At 34.9% G+C, this 26,380-nt stretch overlaps 2 protein-coding genes across 2 annotated transcripts in view; both read left to right on the top strand.

Annotated features, from left to right (window-relative positions):
- The window catches only part of LOC148946901 (glucose-induced degradation protein 8 homolog), a 54,827-nt gene that overhangs the window by 6,000 nt on the left and 22,447 nt on the right, over window positions 1-26,380 (top strand). The window lies entirely within an intron of this gene.
- On the top strand, window positions 103-333 carry LOC148946902 (cysteine-rich protein 1-like). Its single transcript, XM_089097185.1, has one exon. It carries the CDS (start codon window positions 103-105, stop codon window positions 331-333), a length of 231 nt encoding a protein of 76 aa, XP_088953311.1.

Raw genomic sequence — 26,380 nt, 5'->3', positions numbered from 1 at the left:
TCCTGAAAATTTTAAAATTAGTTCTGTTTTTTGTTAGGTTCTTGCTACTCGACGCGTGACATTGACTCGTCATTGTAGAGCAATACATATATTATATTGAAGATGCCAAATTGTCCGCGTTGTAATAAACCTGTGTATTTTGCTGAAAGGAAAGTTTCGCTTAATAAAGAATGGCATAGGCAGTGTTTGAGGTGTGAAAAATGCAATAAAGTGCTAACTCCTGGAAGCCATGCCCAGAGAGAAGGGAAGCCTTACTGTCATGTTCCATGCTATGCTTCACTCTTTGGGCCAGGGGGATTTGGTCGTGGTGGGGCAGAAAGTCATAAGTACTGAACTCTGATATGAAAAATGTATTCATTGCCTAGACTTTAAAATGACTTTTATTTGGGATTGACTGGTCCCATTTATGATGAATTATATCAATCTTCTATGTAAAAAGAAGGCAAAAATCAAATAAATAGCACTTAATGTAAACAAACTAATCACTCATATCTGACTCTTCATCATCACTTTCTGATGCACTAGGGATGTCACTGACTTGTGCTCTAAGGGCCCAATTGGTTCCAGGGGGATAGAGCTTTGCAGCTTCAATAAAAAATTATGAAGTTGGTCTTTTCGCTCAAAATTTTGCACAAATAAGAAGCGCAACACATACTGCTCCATGTATGCTGTTTGCATCTCTGGTCTTTTAGAGTGCTTTTTGAAGCATCTCCATAGACTTTCTATATTTTGAGTATGAATAGAACGAGTCCTGTGGATCAACAAAATTAGCTGAATGATTGATTTGGCAATGAGTATATCCATGGCTGGACAATGTACTATAAACTCCCCAGTTATCACTATAAAATACGCTTCCAGGCTTAATATATTTTTTAATAATAGGATTTAAAGTTTCCTTGGAGGCCTTCTTGGCCATCATTCAGGGGTTCCAGGGTAATTGGACTGCTGATGGCAGATCAAATGAGAGGAGCTGTTTACTGTAAAGCCCCGTAAAATTTTGGATCTGCCACTAAAATGTGTGATGTCCTTCAATTTTCTGAAAATTCCCCAAGAATTTTACAAAAAACACTTCTTAACAAATGTTTGGTATTTTCTTGGATAGGGCTATTGTGGCAATTTTTACAACAGCAAACAATAATTGGACTCAATAAGGAACCCTTATTACTATCTAAATTCACAAAGTGCAAAGATTTTCAAACAGAGGTTTTTATTGTTTAAAGTTCAGGAAAGGTCTGCCCATTTCATACGAAAAAAAAATGATTGAAAACAAAAGTAGTCTTATCTAGAAAATAAATATCATAGAAAATAAACATCACGATGTAAAAAAAAATGATAAACAATCCAGTGGCAGATCCAGAGGGGGGCGAGGGGTGCTCCCCTAAAGTAGTCTAAAGTAGTGTAATTTACCTAATTAACGCAAGTTTGCATTAATTAAGCTTGCTCCTAACGTAAGTTTATCAGATCAACCTATTTTGCGCCCCCCCCCCCCTAAAAAATCCTGGATCCGCCCCTGAAACCATCACAGCTATTCCACCAGTTATTAGAAGAAAAAAAATTCCTAATTTTCACAAATTTCATCAACCCCCTCCCCCTTTTTTTTATAAAATCCTACATAGGCCAATCAGTTGAGTCCACTGTGAGATGGGACACTTGCAAACCATTTGGCTGGCTCACCAAGTTTTTTTCTGCTTTCACAATTATGAATGATACAATTTCGAACCATTTCTCATTGATTGACGCAAACAGACTAACCCGCTAATCCATGAATAAGTGGGAGGAGCTTTTTGTTCACACCGAGAATGAAGAACAGAAATGATCTGCAGTAAACTTACTGGATAATTCAATAAACTGTGATATAGGTGTGGGGGTAAAATTCATTTCCAACAAAAATGATTATTATATTTGGAAAGGGCATAAAAAAAGCCAGGTAAGGTTTATATTAACAGACTAATATGATAGATAAAAAAAACATACCACTAGCATCAGAATTTCATCCTGAGTCCAAATATAACACTCATTTCTGTTGCAAATTATTTTCAAAATTGCTTCTAGCCTACTTTAAGTTTCTTCAATTTTTTTGTTTTTTTTTTTCACAGAAACGTCATGGTGGCAATTCAATTTGAAAAAAATTCCTTGTTTCTTTGGAGGCCTTCTTGGCCATCAGCCAGGGGTACAATAATTTTTTTTTGCTCTCTCTTTATTCCACCAAAAACCACTAAGTGACCTAATTTATTTAGTGGTATAAATTTGGATTAGACCCTGGTGCCATACCAGTGTATTGACTGAACACTGCCAACAAAAGGCCTGGTTGACTGCTGCTGAAGTGTTGCAATGCTGCTGGTGCGCCATACTTGCAAGAGAGCAAAAAAAATTATAGACACTAAAAAAGCACTCTAAAAGACCAGGGCTGCAAACAGCATACATGGAGCAGTATGTGTTGTGCTTCTTATTTCTACAAAATTTTTAGTGAAAAGACCAACTTCATAATTTTTTGATTGAAGCTGCAAAGCTCTATTTTCCTGGAATCAATAGGGCCCCTACAGCACCAGTCAGTGACACCCCTGGTGCATAAAAAATTGATGATGAAGAGTTAGATATGAGTGATTAGTTTGTTTACATTAAGTGCTATTTATCTGATATTTATAAAACTGTATATGTAGCTGCCATAAAGTGTTTGTTTTGATGAAAGAAGTTTTCCTGTTTTTATAGAAGCTCAGAAGCAATTTTGAAAATTATTTGCAAAACAGAAATGAATGTCATATTTGAATTCATGATGAAATTCTGAAGCTAGTGGTAAGTTTTTCCCAAAAAAATGAATAATTCAAACTATTTAGTATTTCTCATATCAAATCACTGCTCAAAAAGATTTAGTATTTTTCATATCAAATCACTGCTCTGCAAGAACTAGTGTATTTCAATTCAAATTGGAGCTTTCAGCAAAATCTAGTATTTTTCAAATTGAATTGCCACCATGACATTTCCGTGAAAAAAACAGGAAAATTGAAGAAACTTAAAGAAGCTTAGAAGTAATTTTGAAAATAATTTGGAACAAAAATGAGTGTTATATTTGGACTTGGGATGAAATTCTGATGCTAGTGGTATGTTTTTTTATCTATCTGATTTGTCTGTTAATATAAACCTTACCCAAAAAGGCTTTGAGTGGTATATTCACTTTATTTGTAAGTCTTCTCCACTCAAGTCTTTCCTCTCTAAACTCCATAATTTTTTGCATCAACCTCATTTTCAAAATAAAGATGTTATCCTCTCCGGGGATTTCAACATTGACCTTCTAGAAGCTTCAAATGAAGCTTCTGTTGATTTATTGTCTTCTTGCTTTTCTGCATATCTGCTTCCTACTTGCCGGATACCTACAAGAATTTCACCTAGTTCTGCTTCTCTCATTGATAATATTTTTACATCCTTACCAATTAGAGCATATTTTGCTGTTTTAACTGATATATTGGATCATTTCCTGCTGGTTTCAGATTTAACTTTTACTTATAAAATACCGCAGGTAAGTGAGGAACGTCAAGTACGGTTAATAAATAAAATAACATTAAAGCACCTGAATGTAAGCCTTGGTCTATTGGATTGGCAGGATGTAATATCTACATAGGATACAGATGTGGCAACTGATACTTTCCTAAGAAATTTCAATTGCTGCCTTGATTCTAGTTGCCCATTTGTTACGAAGAAAATTTGTGGAGACAAATTTCCTATAAGGCCCTGGATAATGTCTTGAATTTTGATATCAGTTAATAACAAAAAACAGTCATTTAAAAAGCAGTTAAAGAATCCAACTGATTATATATAATATTAAAATTTTTTAAATCTTCAAAAATAAATTAACCGCACTGATACGATTGTTGAAACATAGGTATTATAAAGAGTCTTTTGAAAAAGCTCAAAATTCTCCTCGCAGAACGTGGTCTTTAATTAATTCTATTATAAAAAAAAACAAAGGAATTCTAAGCTGCCTGAAATTATTAGTTTAGAAAATGGATCGACTACTAACAAATTGGAGAAAGTGGCTGATGTTTTGAATACTTATTTCGCTAGTATAGGAGAGAAAATTGTTTCTCATTTATGATGAATTATATCAATCTTCTATGTAAAAAGTCAAGAAAAGTGGCTGCAACTACGATATTCTGCATATATAGTATCTTCTTTTCTTTTTTTTCTTTTCCTCAGATAGCGGGGCACTGGAACGTCATAGAGAGCTGTTTAATGGCTCATTTTAAAGGAAACTGCCACATCTAGTGCCTTTTCAAATAATTTTTTTTTTTTAAATATAATTAACTTTTTAAGAAAAACTGCATATTTCTTTAACACTGATGTAGCCTATATTATTTTAACATCAGGAATTTGTCTTATCCAAGTGTTTTTGTAATTGACAAAATTCGGGTTGCAGCGGTAGCTAAAAGCCAATTAAGAGACGATAACTGTCCCTAATAAAAATTTCGCAAAAAATTGATTAAATTTTAAAAATTATTTTTGTCAACCTTCAAAAGTTTTTTAGCCACTTCAATTTCCTTTAAAATTAGTTATTAAACAGCTCTATGATGTTCCAGTGCAAGTCTGTCTGAGCAGGAAAAGAAAAAGAACTGCCTAAGATTAACTTGACTGTTCTTTTATGCAATACAATAGAAAGCATTCCCCCTTGTCAGGCGGGAAATCGGAAAATTCTTAAGGAAAATTCATCATCTACATAATGATTCCTTATAATACTTTAGTTACTATGGACTAAAGTTCGCTCTTTAATGTATGATGGGCAAAATTAACTTCATGATAGGTAAAACAAAACTTACGTATTTAAAATAAGCATAAAAATTCGATTTTTTTGATTTATCTATTGTATCTATTGATATTGATTAAATTTTGTTTTTTTAGAGTTACTATACAGTCCGTTACCACGAACTGTTTGAAAATTTTTCTCAAAAATTATTTTTCCTCTTTTTCAAGCCACGGTGGTCTAAGTTTCCTGAACAGATTATTGGTAATGATGATAACAAACAGGAAAAAGCCTGCGGCTATTTCTTCTTTGAAATAGTAAGAGACGAACCCCAAACAATCAAGTAGCTAATTAAGTCCAATGTATGCTTTAATTTGATATTCCAATGATCGTCTTTTAGTGTATCAAATAGCTAACTAAGTCCAATGTATGCAATGGTTCATTATTCCAATGATCGTCTTTTAATGTAATTTTACTATAAAACCACTCCACACACCTATACACACCTTTGAGTTAGCATGGTGTTCTTTGCAGTTCAATTAGTATAGGCTATAGTTTGTTCTTTAATATAATGAAAAGTAAAATAAAATGAAAATTTGATTTTTTCAATTTTTATGTGATGTCACTCATTACGTCATATATGGCTATGTACATAGTCGGTGTTAGATATTACGTCACGTCACTTATTACTTCATATATGGTTGTGATTGCTTAAAAAATCAAACATATTTGAAAATACTGCAGTATGAAAAAAACATCAAAAGTGCAGTTTTTTTGTAAAAAGTGACTATCTTTATTATTTTTTTTTGTATTTTGTTTAAGAAAGGCACTAGGGGTCATATATAGTTCTCATGGAAGGAAAACTCGTATAAACTTCAGAAAGAGCTCCTTTGATTGTAAATTGACAGTTCTAGTTCACTTTTTAAGTGTCAAAAGATGTCGGAGGATAACCAGCCCTGCCCCCACGCCATTTTCTTCCAAATCCATCCGATAAAAACTTTGAAATAGCTGTTGTTAGAATATATGGTTCATATTTGAAAATACTGCAGTATGAAAAAAACATCAAAAATGCAGTTTTTTTGTAAAAAGTGATTCTAATTTTTTTTGTATTTTGTTTAAGAAAGGCACTAGGGGTCATATATAGTTCTCATGGAAGGAAAACTCGTATAAACTTCAGAAAGAGCTCCTTTGATTGTAAATTGACAGTTCTAGTTCACTTTTTATGTGTCAAAAGATGTCGGAGGATAACTAGCCCTGCCCCCATGCCATTTTCTTCCAAATCCATCCGATAAAAACTTTGAGATAGCTATGTTGTTAGAATATATGGTTCTTATGGAAAGGATGCCCGTATAAACTCCAAAGAGGGATGATTTGGTTGGAAATTGAAAGTTCTAGTTCACTCTTTAAGAGTCAAAAGAGAAAGGAGTGCAAGTACTCCCCCACACGCCCCTTTCTCCCCGAATGTATCCGATAAAGATTTATAGATAGCCATTAAGTTAAAAATTGCTCAAAAGTCAGATAAAAAAAACTCAGGTGACGACACAACCCCCCAGGGCCCGGTGACAAGCGTTGTAAGTTATGCCCTGGGGTACATATGGTTCTTATGAAACGGATGCTCGTATAAACTTCAGAGAGGGCTCATTTGATTGGAAATTGAATGCTTGAGTTCACTTTTCAATAGTGAAAAGAGATTTGAGGGCAACTAGCCTCCCCCACGCCTTCTTTTTCCAAACTTATCTGATGAAAATTTTGAGATAGACATTTTGTTAAAAAAAAATAGTTCAAAGGTCGGATAAGAAAAACTGCGGTGTCAATACAACCCCCCCCCCTGGGCCTAGGAGAAGGCGTTCTAAGTTATGCCCTAAAGGCATGTATGGACTAGACGTCTTGTGGTTTGTTTTAGAACAAAAGCGTTAATACCTACGAAAATTTGGGGCATCTCAGTTCTATATAAATCAATGACATTTTATTCCTAGCTGACTGTCTTTGTCACAGAGAGGGACAAATTGAACACCCACTCCTTTTTGTTTATCTATTTTTCCCTCTTCGTTTTTATCAATCACCTGTCGATCTTGTCGATTTCTTGTTCGTGCAACAAGAATCACCATACAACCCCTGATTAAAATTGGTTGATTAGCTAGAAACACAAATTACCATACATTAAAAATCGTTTTAACTACTCCAACTGAAGTATCTAAAAATTAAAAAATGTTGGTCATTTTATTCAAAATTCAAAACACTTTGATTATTAAGTCACAGTCCTCACATCTCTTTCAATATACCTTTAAACCTTATTCTTTGCAAATCCGTTTGAAACCATCACAAACCTTAAGAGATAAAAAGATAAAAGATTCTTTGGTGAAATTAAATGATCTAATAGCCGGTACATTGATGTAGTAGGTTCTGGTAGATGTAATAATATAAGTTTAGGCTTTCCTTTGCAGATCTTATTGGGAAGGATTCAACTATCCGATTTATTCATTTCTTCTTCTTCTATTTAACAGCAGGCGGGCTTTTCAGTAAAACTATTTAGCCCTTTTCCTTTTGCTTCACTCTGTGGGCTACAGAGCTTCATTTATACCTGGGATTAGAACAAAGCATAATTTCTTCAACAAAAGAGTCTCGGTGTCGCTTGAACAAGACTAAAAGTCTACTAGATTGTTCCAATAATATAATTGTCTTTCCTTAAGTTTGGGCTGTATTCATCAGCAGAATGCTTTTCAAAATTCATGAAGGAAGAGTGGTAAAAAAACTGTAGGAAATTGAAGTGACACCATGCAGAACAAAATAAAACATTGTAATATAATAATTGCAAAAAATTAAAAGGCATTTGCTCCTCATAGATTTGATAGGTTATCTCATTGCAAAGAAAATTGGAGCTTACCTATTGCTCCTTTCTTAGTAGTGATATTATAAAGCAGTCTTACGGCAAGAAAACCAACTTCAGTGTAATATTTTCTTTGAACACTGATGAACGATCCCTGGTGGGCTGATCCAGCATTATGATTACTTTTTCGTGTGAAAATTCGTTCAAGCGAGGCACCATTTCGAAAATTTCAAGTCTGGATTCGATACAAAAACACGCCCAAGTCCTGACGTAGTACAAAAAGTCCAAGTTTCACCAAGTCCCCAGCCATGGCAAACTTATTATCAGAAGGGTAGCTAGGTGGCAACCTGCTCAAATCGTCAACTCGCAATAATTTGCCAGTATATATGATTTTACAAGAACAAAGGCAGAACGGAAGACATGTTGCAACTTGTTTGAGATGTAATCATGCTGGCATTTTCAGCATAAATTACTGTAGGCATAGTGGTCTTTGATTCCACTAACAATCCCGTTCCTCCTGGTGTCATCTTTTTACCAGATTAATTAAAAAAAACTTTCCGAAAAATAAGTTTTTCAAAGAAAAGTAAAGGCCATTTTAAACTTAAGCTCAGCAGATACAAATACCTGTTAAAATTCAAACTCAAAACGACCAGAAATTACTATTAAAGAGCATATAAAACCCAAAACGAACAGAAATTAAATAAACAATCATAGCATAAAACATACAACAAGCAATAATATGAATGAATAAATGAATCTTAAAGTGATTAATGCTTGGATTGAATATGAAAATAAAGCTTAAAATGAAAAAAAATATTTTGCTATTGAAGCGTAGATGAAACTTAAAACGAACAGAAATTAAATAAACAATCAATGCAAACAAACATACAATAGATATTAATGTAAATAAATAAATAAATCTTAATACGAGTGAAACTTAAATTGAATTTGCAAATCAAGCTTAAAATGAACAAAAATCACAAACAAGAGTTTGGGTATCGCCTTTTTCTCTCACTGTAAAAGTGTAAAACCTCTTGCGTCATTGGTGCTTTACTGAAAACCAATTTTATTACAAATATTTTCTTTTGTACTTAATATTGACAATAAACATTAACATTATAGTAAAACTTTGAACTGATGAGCTTTCAGCAATTAATATCATTATACATCAAATATTCAGTTTAATTTATTAGTTCCTTCTGAAGTTTAAGCAGAATGTTGTAGTAGCTGCCACTTTTCTTGATTTTCAAGCCAATATATTTCCCTTGCTGTTCAAGCCAAATAACAGAAAGTTTACCATATAGGGGTTTCGGACAAGGCGGTTCTAATGGTGTACTTTTTGTTTTGATCTGACTCCTTTTTAGGGAGCTATGGATTTTTATATTTCTTACCATTGGACGTGAATGTCTCCTACTAGGTTGCTAGCTACCGCTGCAACCCGGATAGCTTCCCCTGGACCCCCGCATATCAGTTACTATGGGCGAGATATCGTTCTTTACTGTAAATTTCAAAGATAATTTTAATCTGTAATTTTGAATGCTTTTTGTGATCCTGGTTAAATGTGCGTAAAATGTTTCTCAATTTACTAAGGTCAGCCTGCATTTTTGCCTTCTTCTTGTATTTCTGAATGTAATTTTTCCCTTTGTCCTTATGCGTTCTTCGATACAACCTCGCAGAGAATTTATTTTTTTTATTATAGCTTTTGTCACCCAAGTATCTACCCATTATTCTGGTAGCAACTTTTTTCTTATGTTTGTTTCGGTAATCTTTATCGGTATCATACAGTTCCTTGCTCTTTTGTTTGGCTGTCTCAATTTTTGCATGTCTATAAACTTCATCATTATAATAACGCTGTTTGTCACTATCAATTTTCGCATGTATATAAACTTCATCATTATAATAACGCTGTTTGTCACTATCAATTTTCGCATGTCTATAAACTTCATCATTATAATAACGCTGTTTGTCCCTATCAATTTTCGCATGTCTATAAACTTCATCATTATAATAACGCTGTTTGTCCCTATTAATTTTTGCATGTCTATAAATTTCATCATTATAATAACGCTGTTTGTCACTATTAATTTTCGCATGTCTATAAATTTCATCATTATAATAACGCTGTTTGTAACTATCAATTTTCTCATATCCATATGCCTTGTCAGTTGAATACCTTTGCTTTTTTTTCCAAGATGCTATCTCTGTTTTTTGTATAATACTGTTTTTTTAAATTACGTATAACTCGCTTAGAAGGCATCTTATTACAAAACAAGAAACAATATTCTTAACTAATTAACACTTCTTAAGACTTAAAATTATCTCTGAAAGAATTGATTTTGTTGAAAAAAAAGTCAGCTAGAGATGCTTTCGCAAAACTTCATAGTTATATCCAGAAGAAATGTTGCATGTTTAGTGAAAAGCTCCCAAGGTATGGACCGGCAACTGTGGAACTGTTTACAGATGTAATGGGAAATCTTATACATCACTGTGAATATATGGAGGCATAATTGTCCTTTACTTAGTTTCAGCTTAAATTCGATGATCGAGCCTTTATTTAATACTAACTACATCAAACGACTATGACGTCATTGATCAATATTGTATATAAAAAATTAAGTTTTTCGTAAAAGATAATTAATTAAAAAAAAAAAAGTTAAGTACAAATGGCACTAGATCTAGAGATTTCCTTTAAAATGAGCCATTGAACAACTCTCTACGATGTTCCGGTGCCAAGCTATCTGTGGAACAGAAGAAGAAGAAGAAGAAGATGAAGAAAGAAAAAAATATCCCGTTTGTGGAGAATAACGTGGTTAAAGTCAATTTTCTTGCTTTTCAAGCCAATATATGTTCTTTGTTATTCAAGCCAAAGGGCGGTAAGTTTCCTTTGTAGGGGTTTCGGACAAGGCGGTTCTAATGGTGTACTTTTTGTTTTGATCTGACTCTTTTTTTAAGGAGTTAGGGGTTTTTATATTTCTTAACATTGGACGTGATCGTCTCTTACTAGGTTGCTAGCTACCGCTGCAACCTGATGATCGTCTCTTACTAGGTTGCTAGCTACCGCTGCAACCTGAAAATTTTGAGTTTGAGAAAGGGGGATTTCAAAAACATCTTCCCATAATGTAAATTATCCTCTAAAGTTGATTCTGATGTTTGTAACGCTCTATGTGTTAGCACCTTAGAAATACTTAAAAAAAACTTCTAAAGTAAAATTTTGAGTTTGGGGGGAAGGGGTATTTCAAAAACATCTCCCCATAATGTAAATTATCCTCTAAAGTTGATTCTGATGTTTGTAACGCTCATGTCTTAGCGCTTTAGAAATACTTAAAAAAGCTTCTAAAGTAGAATTATGGAAAATTTTGAGTTTGGGGGGAAGGGGGATTTCAAAAACATCTCCCCATAATACGATTTGAGTGTATATCAATTCTGAGTTTAGTGTACTATTCTTTAATTAACGATTTTAATATCAACTTTTTGGAATACGATAACGTTAGACCCTATTTTAAATTAACAACATTGTTCAAACATCACTTGTGCTTTGCATTTCAATGGATTTACTTTCGTCTAATTTGATCAAAAATACAATCTCTTTTTCTTGAATTACACGAACACATGTGTTATTAATCAATGCGATAACACAAGCCTGTAAAGTGTGCTTCTAAAACCGATCCTTTTTGTAACATGGATTATAAACACAGATGGTTCTATTTAAGCCAGATAAAGGTAGCGCATTTTAAAAGCATGAAGGGGAAAATGACATTTTTTGAACGAAATGAACTATTTCTATTGAATTAAACTTGTAAACAGAGGGCTGGGGGGGAGCTGGGGTTTACATACTGGAAAAAAGAGCGCATTTTACGTTTTCCAGCGAGTATAATCATCATATTATAGAGTTTGTATTGTTGGGGGGGGAGGGCTATGCCCCCTGAAATTTGAATTTACTGGAGGTGTGGTAAAATTATTTTATTTGCAAATAAATTAAGAAAATTTACTAAACTGTACTCTCATTATAAATCGAAGTTGGCATAGCTTCAAAGTCAATAATATTTAACCTATTATCCATGGTATGCTAAAACATTATGGAAATTTAATCGTAATGCATGGCCATTATATACGAAATCTCAAGGACGAATTAAAATCACTCCTTTTTATTTGAATCCAATCACCAATCAAGTTATCGTATATGTAACAACTTCCGCTGTCACTGATTGGCCCTAAAAAATGGATATTGTCTCAAAAACCACTCTGGTTGTTTTATATAATCTCGACTATATTCTCAAAACATGTTGGACCACTTTATAGGTTTGCCAGCTTTTTTAAAATGTGCACGTGAAAGTGTAGTGCATATTCTAGTGAAATTCCTTGTGCAATTGATATCAATAGCAAAAAACCAGTCTGATCGTCTTATTGAGTTTCGATTATACTCTCAAAACGTGTTTGGCCACTTTATAGGTAAAGGTCGCTTTTTAAAATGTCCACGTGAAACTTTACTGTATATTCATGTACATGCTAGAGATAAGACAAATTACGCAAGCACTCGTCAAATCTGCACTGCCTAAGGTGTAAGTTTTCATGTAAGTTTCATTTTCATTACTATATGCCTCGTTTTTCAGTTTTCTCTGTCATTTTCACTTTATTTGGGAAAATTGGCTCCAGCTTTTGACCCCCCCCCCCCAAAGGATTTTGAATAAATTATATTTAATAGAATCAATAATAATTCTGGTGATCCAACACCAGACACAGAAACTTCTACAATTAAATTTAAACACAAAATTAGTAATGATTCTTTTTCAGATGTAAAAGTGGTTTTACATAAAATCTGTAATCAAACTTTTTTTGGATGAACTTCTAAAGCGCGTATCTTTTGTGCTATATTTCCGTAGAAAAAAATCAATTTTTTCTTTATCTCAGTTTTCAGTTCATTATATAAACTGCGAAAATATGTATGGTGTCCGAGAAATAATTTTATTTTTTATTTGAAACTAGAAACATTCCTGAAAATTTTAAAATTAGTTCTGTTTTTTGTTAGGTTCTTGCTACTCGACGCGTGACATTAACTTGCCATTTTTGATCAAGACATAAATAATATTGAAGATGCCAAATTGTCCGCGTTGTAATAAACCTGTGTATTTTGCTGAAAGGAAAGTTTCGCTTAATAAAGAATGGCATAGGCAGTGTTTGAGGTGTGAAAAATGCAATAAAGTGCTAACTCCTGGAAGCCATGCTCAAAGAGAAGGGAAGCCTTACTGTCATGTTCCATGCTATTCCAAACTCATCTGATGAAAATTTTGAGATAGACATTTTGTTAAAAAACATAGTACAAAGGTCGGATAAGAAAAAATGCGGTGTCAATACAACCCTCCCCCCTGGGCCTAGGAGAAGGCGTTCTAAGTTATGCCCTAAAGGCATGTACTGACTAGACGTCTTGTGGTTTGTTTTAGAACAAAAGCGTTAATACCTACGAAAATTTGGGGCATCTCAGTTCTATATAAATCAATGACATTTTATTCCTAGCTGACTGTCTTTGTCACAGAGAGGGACAAATTGAACACCCACTCCTTTTTGTTTATCTATTTTTCCCTCTTCGTTTTTATCAATCACCTGTCGATCTTGTCGATTTCTTGTTCGTACAACAAGAATCACCATACGACCCCTGATTGAAATTGGTTGATTAGCTAGAAACACAAATTACCATACATTAAAAATCGTTTTAACTACTCCAACTGAAGTATCTAAAAATTAAAAAATGTTGGTCATTTTATTCAAAATTCAAAACACTTTGATTATTAAGTCACAGTCCTCACATCTCTTTCAATATACCTTTAAACCTTATTCTTTGCAAATCCGTTTGAAACCATCACAAACCTTAAGAGATAAAAAGATAAAAGATTCTTTGGTGAAATTAAATGATCTAATAGCCGGTACATTGATGTAGTAGGTTCTGGTAGATGTAATAATATAAGTTTAGGCTTTCCTTTGCAGATCTTATTGGGAAGGATTCAACTATCCGATTTATTCATTTCTTCTTCTTCTATTTAACAGCAGGCGGGCTTTTCAGTAAAACTATTTAGCCCTTTTCCTTTTGCTTCACTCTGTGGGCTACAGAGCTTCATTTATACCTGGGATTAGAACAAAGCATAATTTCTTCAACAAAAGAGTCTCGGTGTCGCTTGAACAAGACTAAAAGTCTACTAGATTGTTCCAATAATATAATTGTCTTTCCTTAAGTTTGGGCTGTATTCATCAGCAGAATGCTTTTCAAAATTCATGAAGGAAGAGTGGTAAAAAAACTGTAGGAAATTGAAGTGACACCATGCAGAACAAAATAAAACATTGTAATATAATAATTGCAAAAAATTAAAAGGCATTTGCTCCCAATAGATTTGATAGGTTATCTCATTGCAAAGAAAATTGGAGCTTACCTATTGCTCCTTTCTTAGTAGTGATATTATAAAGCAGTCTTACGGCAAGAAAACCAACTTCAGTGTAATATTTTCTTTGAACACTGATGAACGATCCCTGGTGGGCTGATCCAGCATTATGATTACTTTTTCGTGTGAAAATTCGTTCAAGCGAGGCACCATTTCGAAAATTTCAAGTCTGGATTCGATACAAAAACACGCCCAAGTCCTGACGTAGTACAAAAAGTCCAAGTTTCACCAAGTCCCCAGCCATGGCAAACTTATTATCAGAAGGGTAGCTAGGTGGCAACCTGCTCAAATCGTCAACTCGCAATAATTTGCCAGTATATATGATTTTACAAGAACAAAGGCAGAACGGAAGACATGTTGCAACTTGTTTGAGATGTAATCATGCTGGCATTTTCAGCATAAATTACTGTAGGCATAGTGGTCTTTGACTCCACTAACAATCCCGTTCCTACTGGTGTCATTTTTTCACCAGATTAATTAAAAAAAAACTTTCCGAAAAATAAGTTTTTCAAAGAAAAGTAAAGGCCATTTTAAACTTAAGCTCAACAGATACAAATACCTTTTAAAATTAAAACTCAAAACGACCTGAAATTACTATTAAAGAGTATATAAAACCCAAAACGAACAGAAATTAAATAAACAATCATAGCATAAAACATACAACAAGCAATAATATGAATGAATAAATGAATCTTAAAGTGATTAATGCTTGGATTGAATATGAAAATAAAGCTTAAAATGAAAAAAAAATATTTTGCCATTGAAGCGAAGATGAAACTTAAAACGAACATAAATTAAATAAACAATCAATGCAAACAAACATACAATAGATATTAATGTAAATAAATAAATAAATCTTAATACGAGTGAAACTTAAATTGAATTTGCAAATCAAGCTTAAAACGAACAAAAATCACGACAAACAAGAGTTTGGGTATCGCCCTTTTCTCTCTCTGTAAAAGTTTAAAACCTATTGCGTCATTGGCGCTTTACTGAAAACCGATTTTATTAAAAATATTTTCTTTTGTACTTAATATTGACAATAAACATTAACATTATAGTAAAACTTTGAACTGATGAGCTTTCAGCAATTAATATCATTATACATCAAATATTCAGTTTAATTTATTAGTTCCTTCTGAAGTTGTTCAAAACGAATATAGTTTCACTACAAACAAGAGTTTAGATACTGCCCCCTTCCTTAACTGTAAATAAAAACGAAAAGACTACTGCGTCATTGGCGCTTAATTGAAAACGAATTATATTACAAATATTTTCATTTCCAGTTCTTGCAGCATTGAAAATAAAAATAAAATTACAGTAAAATAAATTTTTTCAACAATTAATATCATTTTAAATCAAATATTCAATTTGCTGTTGTTTATACTTTCCAAAACTGTTAAAGACGCATATAGTTATCAGTAAAGCGCCAGTGACGCAGTAGGTTTGAGACTTTTACAGTGAGCAAAGGAGGCAATACCCAAACTCTTGTTTGTAGGGATTTTTGTTCGTTTCGAGCTTGATTTGTATATTCAATTTAAGTTTCACTCGTTTTAACATTTATTTATTCATTTACATTAATATCTATTGTATGTTTGCTTGCATTGATTGATTATTTAATTTCTGTTCGTTTTAAGTTTCATTTATACTTCAATAGCAAAATATTTTATTTTGTTTTAAGCTTGATTTTCATATTCAATCTAAGCATTACTCGCTTTAAGATCCATTTATTCTTTTATGTTATTACTTGTTGTATGTTTTATGCTATGATTGTTTATTTAATTTCTGTTCGTTTTGGGTTTCATTTATTCTTTAATAGTAATTTCTGGTCATTTTGAGTTTGAATTTTAACAGGAATTTGTATCTGCTGAGCTTAAGTTTAAAATGGCATTTACTTTTCTTTGAAAAACTTATTTTTCGGAGTTGTTTTTAATTAATTTTTGTTCGTTCTTGATTGTAAAAAATTCCAAGTTTTTAAACATTCCTTATTTCAAAATCAAACTTAAAAAATCAAATGTTCATCAAAGTATCAAAACTGGTATAAAAGTAGCAACGTAAAGGGAAAAAATGGGTTTGTGTCAACCTCAGAGTTTTTCATTATCTGTTGTTTGAATTATTTTTAACAAAATGGCTCTCTCAAAATTTTTACTGGATGGGTTTGGTGAAAAAAGGGCGTGGGGGGTGGCTAATTGCCCTTCGGTCTCTTTGATTCTTCAAAAGTGAACTAGCAATTTCTATTTTCAACCAAATGAGCCCTCTGGGAAGTTTATATGAGCATCCCTTCTATAAGAACCATATATACCCCCAGAGTATAAACTTACAACGTCTGTTCTTGGGCCCTGGGGGATTGTGTCGATCCCGGAGTTTTAATATCTGATGTTTGAGCTATTTTTTAACAAAATGGTCGCCTCATATTTTTATCGGATGGGTTTATCCATCCATTAAACCCAAAGGCGTGGAGGGTGGGAGGGGCTAGTTGCCCTCCGATCTTTCTTTTACTCTGAGAAAATTAACAAGAACTTTTAATTCCCATTCGGTTGAGCCCTCTGAAGTTTATACGAGCATCCCTTTCATAAGAACTATATACGGCCCCAAGACATAGCATACAATGCTTGCCCCCCGGGTCTTGTTGGGGTTTTGTCGACACCGGAGTTTTTGTTATCTGATCTTTGAACAATTTTACAAAAATGGCTATCTCAAAATTTGTGTCGGCTGGGTTTGGGCAAAAAAGAGCGTGGGGGGGGGGGTTAGAGCCCTTCGATCTCTTTTGACTCTTAAAAATTGAATTAAAACTTTCGGTTTCAATTCAAATCAGCCCTCTCTGAGGTTTATACCAGCATCCCTTCCATAAGAACCATATATGCCCCCAGGGCATAACTTGCAACGCCTACCCCCGGGCCCTGAGTGGTTGTGTCGAAACCGAATTTTTTATCTCACCTTTATACTATATGTAACAGAATGTCTATGTCGAATTTTAACGGATTCATTTGGGGGAAAAGGGGCGTGGGAGGATTGTTGCCCTCTGATCTCTTTTGACTCTTAAAAACTGAACTAGAGCTTTCAATTTCCAATCAAATGAGCCCTCTCTGAAGTTCATACGAACATCCCTTCTACAACAGCTGTATATGCCCGCCAGGCATAAATTAGAACGCCTACCTCGGGGCCTAAAGTATTGTGTCGACCCCGGAGTTTTCTTTATATGATCTTTTAACCATTTTGAAAAAAAGCTATCTCGAAGTTCTTATCGGATGAGTTTGTGGAAAATAGAGCGCGGAGAGGGGGGCTAGTTGCCCTCCGATCTCTTTTGACTCTTAAAAAGGGAACGAGAACTTTCAATTTCCAATCATATGAGCCCTCTCCGAAGTTTATACGAGTATCCTTTCCATAAGAACTATATATGCCCCAAGAGCCTTACTTACGATGCCTGTCTCCGGGCCCTGGGGGGTTGTGTCGACGCAGGAGTTTTCATTATATGATCTTTGAACTATCTTTAGATAAATGATCTCAAAGCTCTTATCGGATGGGTATGAGGAAAAAAGGGTATGGAAGGGGGGGGGGGGGCTAGTCGCCCTCCAATATCTTTTGACTCTTTAAAAGTGAACTAGAACAATTTCCAATCAAATGAGCCCTCTCCAAAGTTTATACGAGCATACCTTCCATAAGAACCATATATATCCCCAGAGCAATACATACAACGTCTGCCCCGGGCCCTGGGGGGTTGCGTCGACATAGGAGTTTTTTTATCTGACTTTTGAACTATTTTTAACAATGTGGCTACCTCAAATTTTCTATCAGATGAATTTGGCGAAAAAGGCCTTGGGGGGGGGGGCTAGTTACCTTCCGATCACTTTTGACTCTTAAAAAGGGCACTAGAACTCTTGATTTCCAATCAAATGATTTCCATTTCAAGTTTATACGACGACCCCTTCTATATGAAGTTCCTCTGGGAAAAAATAAATGGAGTTTGGGGGGGGGGGAGGCTAGCTGCCCTCCGATCACTCTTGACTCTTAAAAAGAGAATTACAGCTTTCAATTTCCATTCAAATGAGACCTCTATGAAGTTTATACGAGCATCCCTTCAATAAGAACTATATATGTCCCCAGGGCATAACTTGCAACGCCTACCCCCTGGCCCTGGGGGCTTTGTCGATACCGGAGTTTCTGTTATCTAAAATTTGAACTATTTTTAACAAAATGTCAATTTCAAAATTTTTATATGATGCATTTAGGGCGTCAAGGGGGAGGGCTAGTTGCCCTCCGATCTCTTTTAACTCTTAAAAAGCGAAAAAGAACTTTCAATTTCGAATCAATGAACCCTCTCCGAAGTTACGAGCATCGCTTTCATAAGAACTATATATGCCCCCAGAGCATTACTTACAACGCTTGCTTCCGGGCCCTGGGGGGTTGCGTCGACACATAAGTTTTTTCTTATCTGACCTTTTAACTATTTTAAATGAAATGGCTATTTCAAAAATTTTATCAGATGGGCTTGGGTGGCTAGTTGCCCTTAAATCTCTTGAATCTTAAAGTGAATTAAAACTTTCAATTTCCAATCAAATGAGCCCTCTATGAAGTTTAAACGAGCATCCCTTTGATAAGGACTATACATGCCTTTAGGGCATAACTTAGAACGCCTTCCCCCGGGCCCTGGGGTGTTGTTTTGACAACGGAGTTTTTCTTATCCGACCTTTGAACTATGTTTTTATAACAAAATGTCTATCTCAAAATTTTTATCAGATGGGTTTGGAAAAACACGGCGTGGGGGGGGGGCTATTTGCCCTCGGATCTTTTTTGACTATTAAAAATGAACTCAAACATTCAATTTCCAATCAAATGAGCCCTCTCTGAAGTTTAAATGAGGATCCCTTTCATAAGAACCATATATGCCCCAGGGCATAACTTACAACGCTTGCCCCCCATGGTCCCTGGGGGGTTGTGTCGAAACCTGAGTTTTTATCTGACTTTTAAACAATTTTTAACTTAATGGCTATCTCCAAATCTTTATCGGATGCATTCGGGAAAAAAAGGCGTGGGGGGGGGCTAGTTGCCCTTCAATCTCTTTTTACTCTTAAAAGTGAACTAGAACTTTCAATTTCCAATCAAATAAGCCCTCTTTGAAGTTTATTCGAGCATCCCTTCCATAAGAACCATATATGACCCAAGGGCATGACTTGCAACGCCTGCCCCGGGCCCTGGGGGGTTCTATCGACACCGGAGTTTTTGTTATAAGATCTTTGAACTATTTTTAACATAATAGCTTTCTCAAAATTTTTATCGGATGCATTTGGGAGAAAATTGCGTGAGATGGGGGGGGGGGTTAGGACTGGTTATCCTCCAATATCTTTTGACGCTTAAAAAGTGAAGTAGAACTTTCAATTTCCAATCAAATGAGCTCTCTCTGAAGTTTATATGAGCATTTCCTTCCATAAGAACCATATATGTCCCCAGGGCATAACCTATAACTCTTGTCCTGAAGACTGTGGGGGGGCTGTCCTGCTGAAAGATATAATTTTCTGAACTTTCAACTACGTTGAACAAAATGGCTATCCCAAAAATGTGAGTGGATATGTTTTGGGAAATGATGGGCGTGGAAGGGTTGTTAGTTGCCTTCTAATTACTTTAGACTATCAAAAAGGGCAATGGCCATTTAATTTTCCTATCGAATTAGCCCTTTTTGAAGTTTCTATGACAACGCTTTCTATAAAAACCTTATATGCCCCCAAGACATAACTTACAACCCTTGCCCCGGGGGCTGTGGGGGGTTCGGCATCCTCAAAGACCTAATTTCTAGAATTTTCAACTACGTTGAACAAAATGGCTATCTCAAAATTTTGATTGGATGTGTTTGGGAAAAAGTTGGGCGTGAGAGGGGGTTTAGTTGCCTTCCAATCACTTTCGACTATTAAATAGGCCACTAGCCATTTCAATTTCCAATCGAATGAGCCGTTTTTGAAGTTTCTATGACAAAGCTTTCTATAAAAACCTTATATGCACCAAGGGCATAACTTACAACTTTTGCCCTGAGGGTTGTAGGGGGAGTATCCTCCTCAAACACAGAAATTCCATCTTGAAATCAACTACGTTGAAAATAATGGCTATCTTAAAATTTTGATTGAATGTGTTTGGGGAAATGGTAGGTGTGGAAGGGGTGTTAGTTGCCTTCCAAACACTTTTAACCCCTAAAAAAGGCACTAGAATTATTGATTTCCAATCGATTGAGCCCCCTTTGAAGTTTATACGACGACCCCTTCCATATGAAGTGCCTCTGGGGAAAAAACAATAATAACAATAATAAAACTTTGGAGCCATATGGCCTTTACTATAGGCAACGCTACAGCGTTGCCTCTGAAAGGTAGGCAAATTGTATCTTACTTGAACCAGAATCATGCAAGAATTTTCGACATGTATGATCGGAACCAAAGTAGACTAGTGACTCCTCCAAAATCCCCCCCCCTACGCACTGCCATATCTTTTGAACCATAATCATAAAAGGAGGTGACTGAAGGCTAAAATTGGGTCTACAGTCCCTCAAACATACCTCATATTTCCATATTTCCTCATATTTTGTCTTCAGATAGACAAAGGTTTTGCATTATTACGTACAAGCGAATGCACAGGATTGCTGGCTTATGTTATTTCAAGCATAGGGTGGTTCCAAACCTCCAATAGCTCCCCACCAGCTTTTTAGCAGAAAGTTAAGAAACACTGTACACGAATCACACTTAGATTGTCAAATCGTATTATCAAAAAAATAAAGTTGGCCAGAGGGTCCCTTAATGTTCCCCAGCCCTCAATCTTCACAATTAGAACAATGTTCAACGAGCACAATTAGAGGACCAAAGTGGTTAAGTGGGCCTCTTTACCACCAATCCCAACTTACTTTTTGGCAAAAACGTTGACATGTGGGACTGAAGATATAAAGCAGGCCAATTTACCTTCCTAGAATCCCCTTTCTCCTCAACATTTTACTTGCAGAGGCAGGCACATTGCTTTTTGTTTGAAACGGAATCATGCAAAAGCTTCCAATCACTAAGACACGGAGTATAAGTACGCCTATGACACCTTTAACAATACCCCTCGTCCTCTTCCGCTAATTTTCCTGAAGAAAGACAGTAACGTTGGACTTTTTGGGGAATCAAGCTAGGATTTCCAATCTGTATTATAAGAGGTGAACTTATGGGCTCTTAGCCACTCCAACAATCTCTCTCTGTCAATTTTTGAACATAAAGATGGTATGCTGAAAGAAAGCTACCATTCAAACCACATATTATTTGTTAGAGATATGCGTGTTGCACCTAAATTAGACAGGACTCACCCAAGCATTTTCAGTTGGTTGGATTGGGGAGCTGGAGTTAGCCAAAAAATTTCTTCCACACCTTCTCATCCGTCCAAGCAGTAAGTTTTAAACCCAAAGGTTAAAAACAATAAACTAGCCTAAACTGGGTCCTAAATCTTTTCCCCTCTCCTTGAGCGTTTTCCTGTTGATTCTGATGTTTTTGCTAAGGGCTTCCAACAAATCCAACAGTTTTTATTGTCCGATTTTCTTTGTTATCTTGTGCAATTACCATTGGGTTATTTGTGTCATATATTTCGTCTAGGCATGCCTCCACATCTTTTAAGAGTTATCTTGTTCTTTAAGAATGTTCTCTAGAGTTTATCGATCCTCTGCTTTTTTTTTTTTTTTAATGATGGCATAACCAAGAGCTGCAGGTTTATGCTATCCTAGAAATTCTTAGCTGTCTGTTTTTGTTTAATTGATTCTAAATCTATATACTGTATAGCCAACCATGATGATAATTTTCAAAACTCTAGTCCGGATTCACTTTCGTCGAGTGTTTCGACTGCTTGTAATCCATGGGGTGAACCCTTCTTTAAATGTTCCATCAACCCCTCTTATGTTGATTTGGTTGTAAGACAATATACACAAACAATTCTGGTGTCATGTGTTCCACAGTATTAGACGGGTAGGATTAACGATAGGAATAAAATTTACACAATCTTTATCTTCCAACTCAGCATAAAGTGGAAAAACATAATATTTCAAATGTAGGGTGCTAGGATTATGAATAAGATTTTTTTTTTTATTTTCCTCATAAAACAGCAATTCCTTATAATACAGCATTGATGTCTCTATTCCTGGATTTTTCCTTTCCCATTTTTTTTATTTTCACCCAAATGTCATCATTTTCCTTCAAACACACGAAGAAAACTAGGAAGTTTTCCTCAGTACTTTAATCCAGCTTCATTGAAAGCTGATAGATTGAATTTACTGGCATCACAAAACGAAACCTCTGTCGTTGTAACTAATACTGACAACTTGAAACATTCTTTGTTTTAGTCAAACAATAGGTCTATAATAGCTTTCTTTTTCTTTAATGAAGCAGGGATTTTGGGCCCTTTTTGAACATCTAGAACATCTTTGAACATCTTCGGTGATTTAGTTTACTTTGCTTATTCATACATCTGAAAGTTCCTAGATATCTCTACTTCTATAGAAAGTCTCCATGCAGGATCGACCACGAGGGAAGAAGATGCAGAGAGTACGCAGGGTTTTTTCTCCCCTTTCCGAATACGTTCTAGGATAGCCCGTATAGTATTCCCTAACCCCTCAATAAATTCACCAGGATTATTAACAATCACAGTTGTCTGGGGTTTATGTATAGGATCAGAAATACCCTTTAAACACATGTCTTTTTAATTCTAAATTGTATTCCTGGACGAGAAGATCATTTAAGATATTCCATCTTTCATTTAACACCATCACAAATAACACCTTCTATATCGTCAATTCTCACTTCCTTCGGTTAGTTTTCCAGATTGAGTGAAAATTTCGTTGTAAGATTCATCTTGAAAGTCTCTCATAGTAGAATACTCGTTACTAATACTTCCACCTTTATTGGACATTGCAGCCAATAAAGGCATATATACTAATAAAGGATATATTAGTATATATACCAATACAAAATATATGATGAGTTTTCATAAAGTCCATAGTAACTGAAATTATTTCCAAATACTAGCTTTGTTTATGGGGGGGGGGTAGAAGTGGAGGGGGAGCGTGGGCAGCTGTGTTGGGGTTCTTAGGATGAAAAACTATCATTCATAAAAAAAAAGTATGGTAAAATTTGAAAATCCATGGAAGTAAATGAAAAATATTGGATTGTATGCCCTCTGAACAAGTTTCTGAACAAGTTCAAACATGATATCTTGCATAGAAACTGAATTCTTATGTAGGAGTATCAGACATCTTTTTTTGTGCAGGTGTCAGTCAGGTTTAGTACATCTGTCATGTAGGTCATTTGCAGGTTCAGGTGGTTTAGACATAGCAAAAGTGATAGAAAGTGATAGGGTCCTATGGACAGCGTCATAAACATATAAGGTCTTATAGCATATATTACAATATTGTAGGAGTATAGGTCTTGACATAGCTTTGTTACGAAGTGACTGCCGCCTTACTACTATCTTGGGCCAAGGAGGCAGATAGGGCGGATTTTAAGAGGCTTATGCCACTTTTGAGCCACGCTTTAAATTCCGCAAAACATACTGGATTTGCCTTAACTGGTAGGCAGGTGTATTTAGCCAAGATGATTTTACTAGAGAAATATTTCACCACTGACCTTTGCGATCACAGCACCAGCAGGCTTCAAAGCTTGAGAGGTTGGGAAATTCTCCTCAATCCCTGAGACTGATTTGAAAGTAAGAATCGTAAAGTCTTTATCATATTAAGGAGCTAAGGGTCATATACATTTGTTTGTTGGGCAAACTTTCATTCGTTTCTTCCAAATTTGATGCAGGGAATGTTTGTTTTCATGCAAGTGATTACGCATCGATTTTTATTATGATCCAACGCAATGACGAATTGTCTCAATTATTAACAGTGTTTATGTGGCACTCGGATAGACGCATTACCAATTTGTTCTTACCATAAAAAAATATACTAGAGCGAATAATAGGTCTTGTTTCAACTTGTATATGCTGAATTTTCAGAAATAACTGCGTAGACTGGATGTTTTGGGGCAAAATGATACTACATTAGCTTGTGCCCATGGTGCATTTTAAAAGAAACACCACTGAAAGAGTGTATTATTATTACTATAATATTATTACTAAAAAAATCAGCACATATTATTGGGACCTTCTTTAAAGAATATGTCATAATTTTTTATTGTTTTCGGAATATACCATTGTGAGAGTTTTGGAGGGTTGACTAGTTCAGCGTTTAACTTATAGCTTAGAAACAAAATCAAACAGTTTTTTCGGCAAAGAAGATCATAAATTGCCCCAACAGTTCTTGTTGCCAATCACAAAAAATTTAATTACTGGCTAGGTTAGGTAAACTAACCTAATCAGTATTTATGTGGATTGGGCACTGAATTTAATTCCTAACAAATTTCCTAACTCCATAATTCCATCCCTAATGTAATTACTAACATGTTAAACCTTGAAAAAGTAATATCGAAACCTTGCGACTGCTTATATTGAATAACGGAAAAAAAAATCAATCACGAAGACTGGCCTAGATGAAAATTAGTAGTTGTGTATATTTTGATCTTACATTCTAATTTCTTGATTTAAACTCCATAACTTTATTTGACGGAGAAGCTCTGAATTTTAATTTTTTTTGTCAGTAATTATATCTCCCTTAAAAAATTATAACATCTAAAAACATAGCTTGGGCTTGGTTTTTCCTGCATTGATGCCCCTGCTCTGCGGTATGCCTATATTTAAAAGATGTAAATTGTTACACTTTCTATTGACAGCTAGCAGAATCTAAAATAGTAGTGACTTTCAGTACTTTACACAGCTTAAGCAACCCTAAGTATATAAAAGCATGATTCAAAGAATAACAAGGACAAAGAAAGTAGAGGAAAAGCCAAACAAAAGTGAAAGCCGAAATGATAGCCATACAGAACATATTAGAAACTGGAGAAATAATCGATGTTGAAAAAGGTTGGATACAGAAATGAGTACGTCCAAACAATCAACCAAGGGGGACCAAAAATGGAAAAGAAATTGTGTTCGTATTTTGGCATAGAGGGGCTAAAATACATTATGTTTTACGATTGCACATTAAAATGCGATGAAAAAACTTCATATTATTCCATTTCCAATGAAGAGATTAAATAATAATGTGAAAAATCATGATTGTTTTTTAGCCACTTTTTGTCAAAATGAGAACATGATCTTCCCAGGTGAAACTTCAACTTCTGAAACAGATTACTTCCGAACACTAGCCCAGTAACTTAATCCGTTCTCAAAAATTTTGATATCTTCAACAAGCTCCAACAAATAAAAAAACAGAGAAAACATCAAAACCAACTGTTGATTTCTTCAAACGAAGATTCAATAAGTGAATAAAATTAGGAATACGACTCGGTGGATAGCTGCACGACGTATCGATTTTTGATTATGCCTGGTTATATCCAACATTAGAAAAATCCACACGCTCTCGCAAATTCTATTTCATGAGTCTTCAAGCCAATAGCCCACGTGTTGTTTTTTTCCCCGCCTTACATCTCTTCCTGCATCATTTTTCTTATATAGTACCATCACTACTGATATTGACGTTGCAGAACGTTTTAAAATCGCTTCCTATTTGCCATTGGATTCTTACCTTTTGAGGATTCACAAGGGGTACTGACTGTTTTTATCAGTTAGTGGAACAAACGCAACTTCCATCAGTTTTTTCCTATGTATATAACCTTTTTCATCTTTGTCAATCTGCTCAAGTGCTTGAACCAAAAGTTGCCCCCAAAGGAATTCCCATTCGACCACCAGCCGCAAGTTGTTGAATTAACTATAAAAAAGAAATATTCCAATGTTTTTGCTATGAGCTTCATGTACTACTGCATATAATTGGCAAGTGTTCGTAACCAATCCGTCGCCTGAGTAATGTAACAAGTAGCTTAAGCTCAAAGGCAAGTGTATTTTCCGGAGTGCTTTTATAAGCACTCCGGTTTCAGAGTGCTGGAAACCAATCAGTTGGTTTCCAATATCAGCGGGAATATGTTTTTTGGGGGCTTTGAAGCCTGAAAGCAAGCGAGTATGGCATAGTTGTTGAGCTACTATAAAAAAAGATATTATCCGAATGTTTATCATAAGCTTCTGGTTTCTCAATTAGTGCTGATAGAGGAAAGGTCCTAGCAGAGAAAAACAAAACCTTTTTTTACTAAACAAGCATTAGTGCTCCATAATGCTGTTTTACAATGAATTCGTTAAAAATATAGTCTAAAAAAAGAAAGCCGAACACTATCTAATAAATATAATCTACCTCGGTTTGAGAATTTGTCTTCTAAAACATTTAATGATTATAAACAAATTGAATGTAATGATAATCTAAAAAATAGTTATCAAGAGCTTGAGCAGACTGAACAACAGAAACACTAAATTTTA

The sequence above is a fragment of the Artemia sp. Qi Xiang Cuo genome, chromosome 11 (genome assembly GCF_049724085.1).
Source record: "Artemia sp. Qi Xiang Cuo chromosome 11, ASM4972408v1, whole genome shotgun sequence".
NCBI lineage: Eukaryota > Metazoa > Arthropoda > Branchiopoda > Anostraca > Artemiidae > Artemia > Artemia sp. Qi Xiang Cuo.
The sequence above is the reverse complement of the archived record's forward strand: the minus strand, read 5'-3'. Positions and strand labels throughout refer to the sequence as shown.

Coding starts and splice junctions, on each gene's coding strand:
- LOC148946902 (XM_089097185.1), top strand. CDS start 103: ATGCCAAATTGTCCGCGTTGTAATAAACCTGTGTATTTTGCTGAAAGG.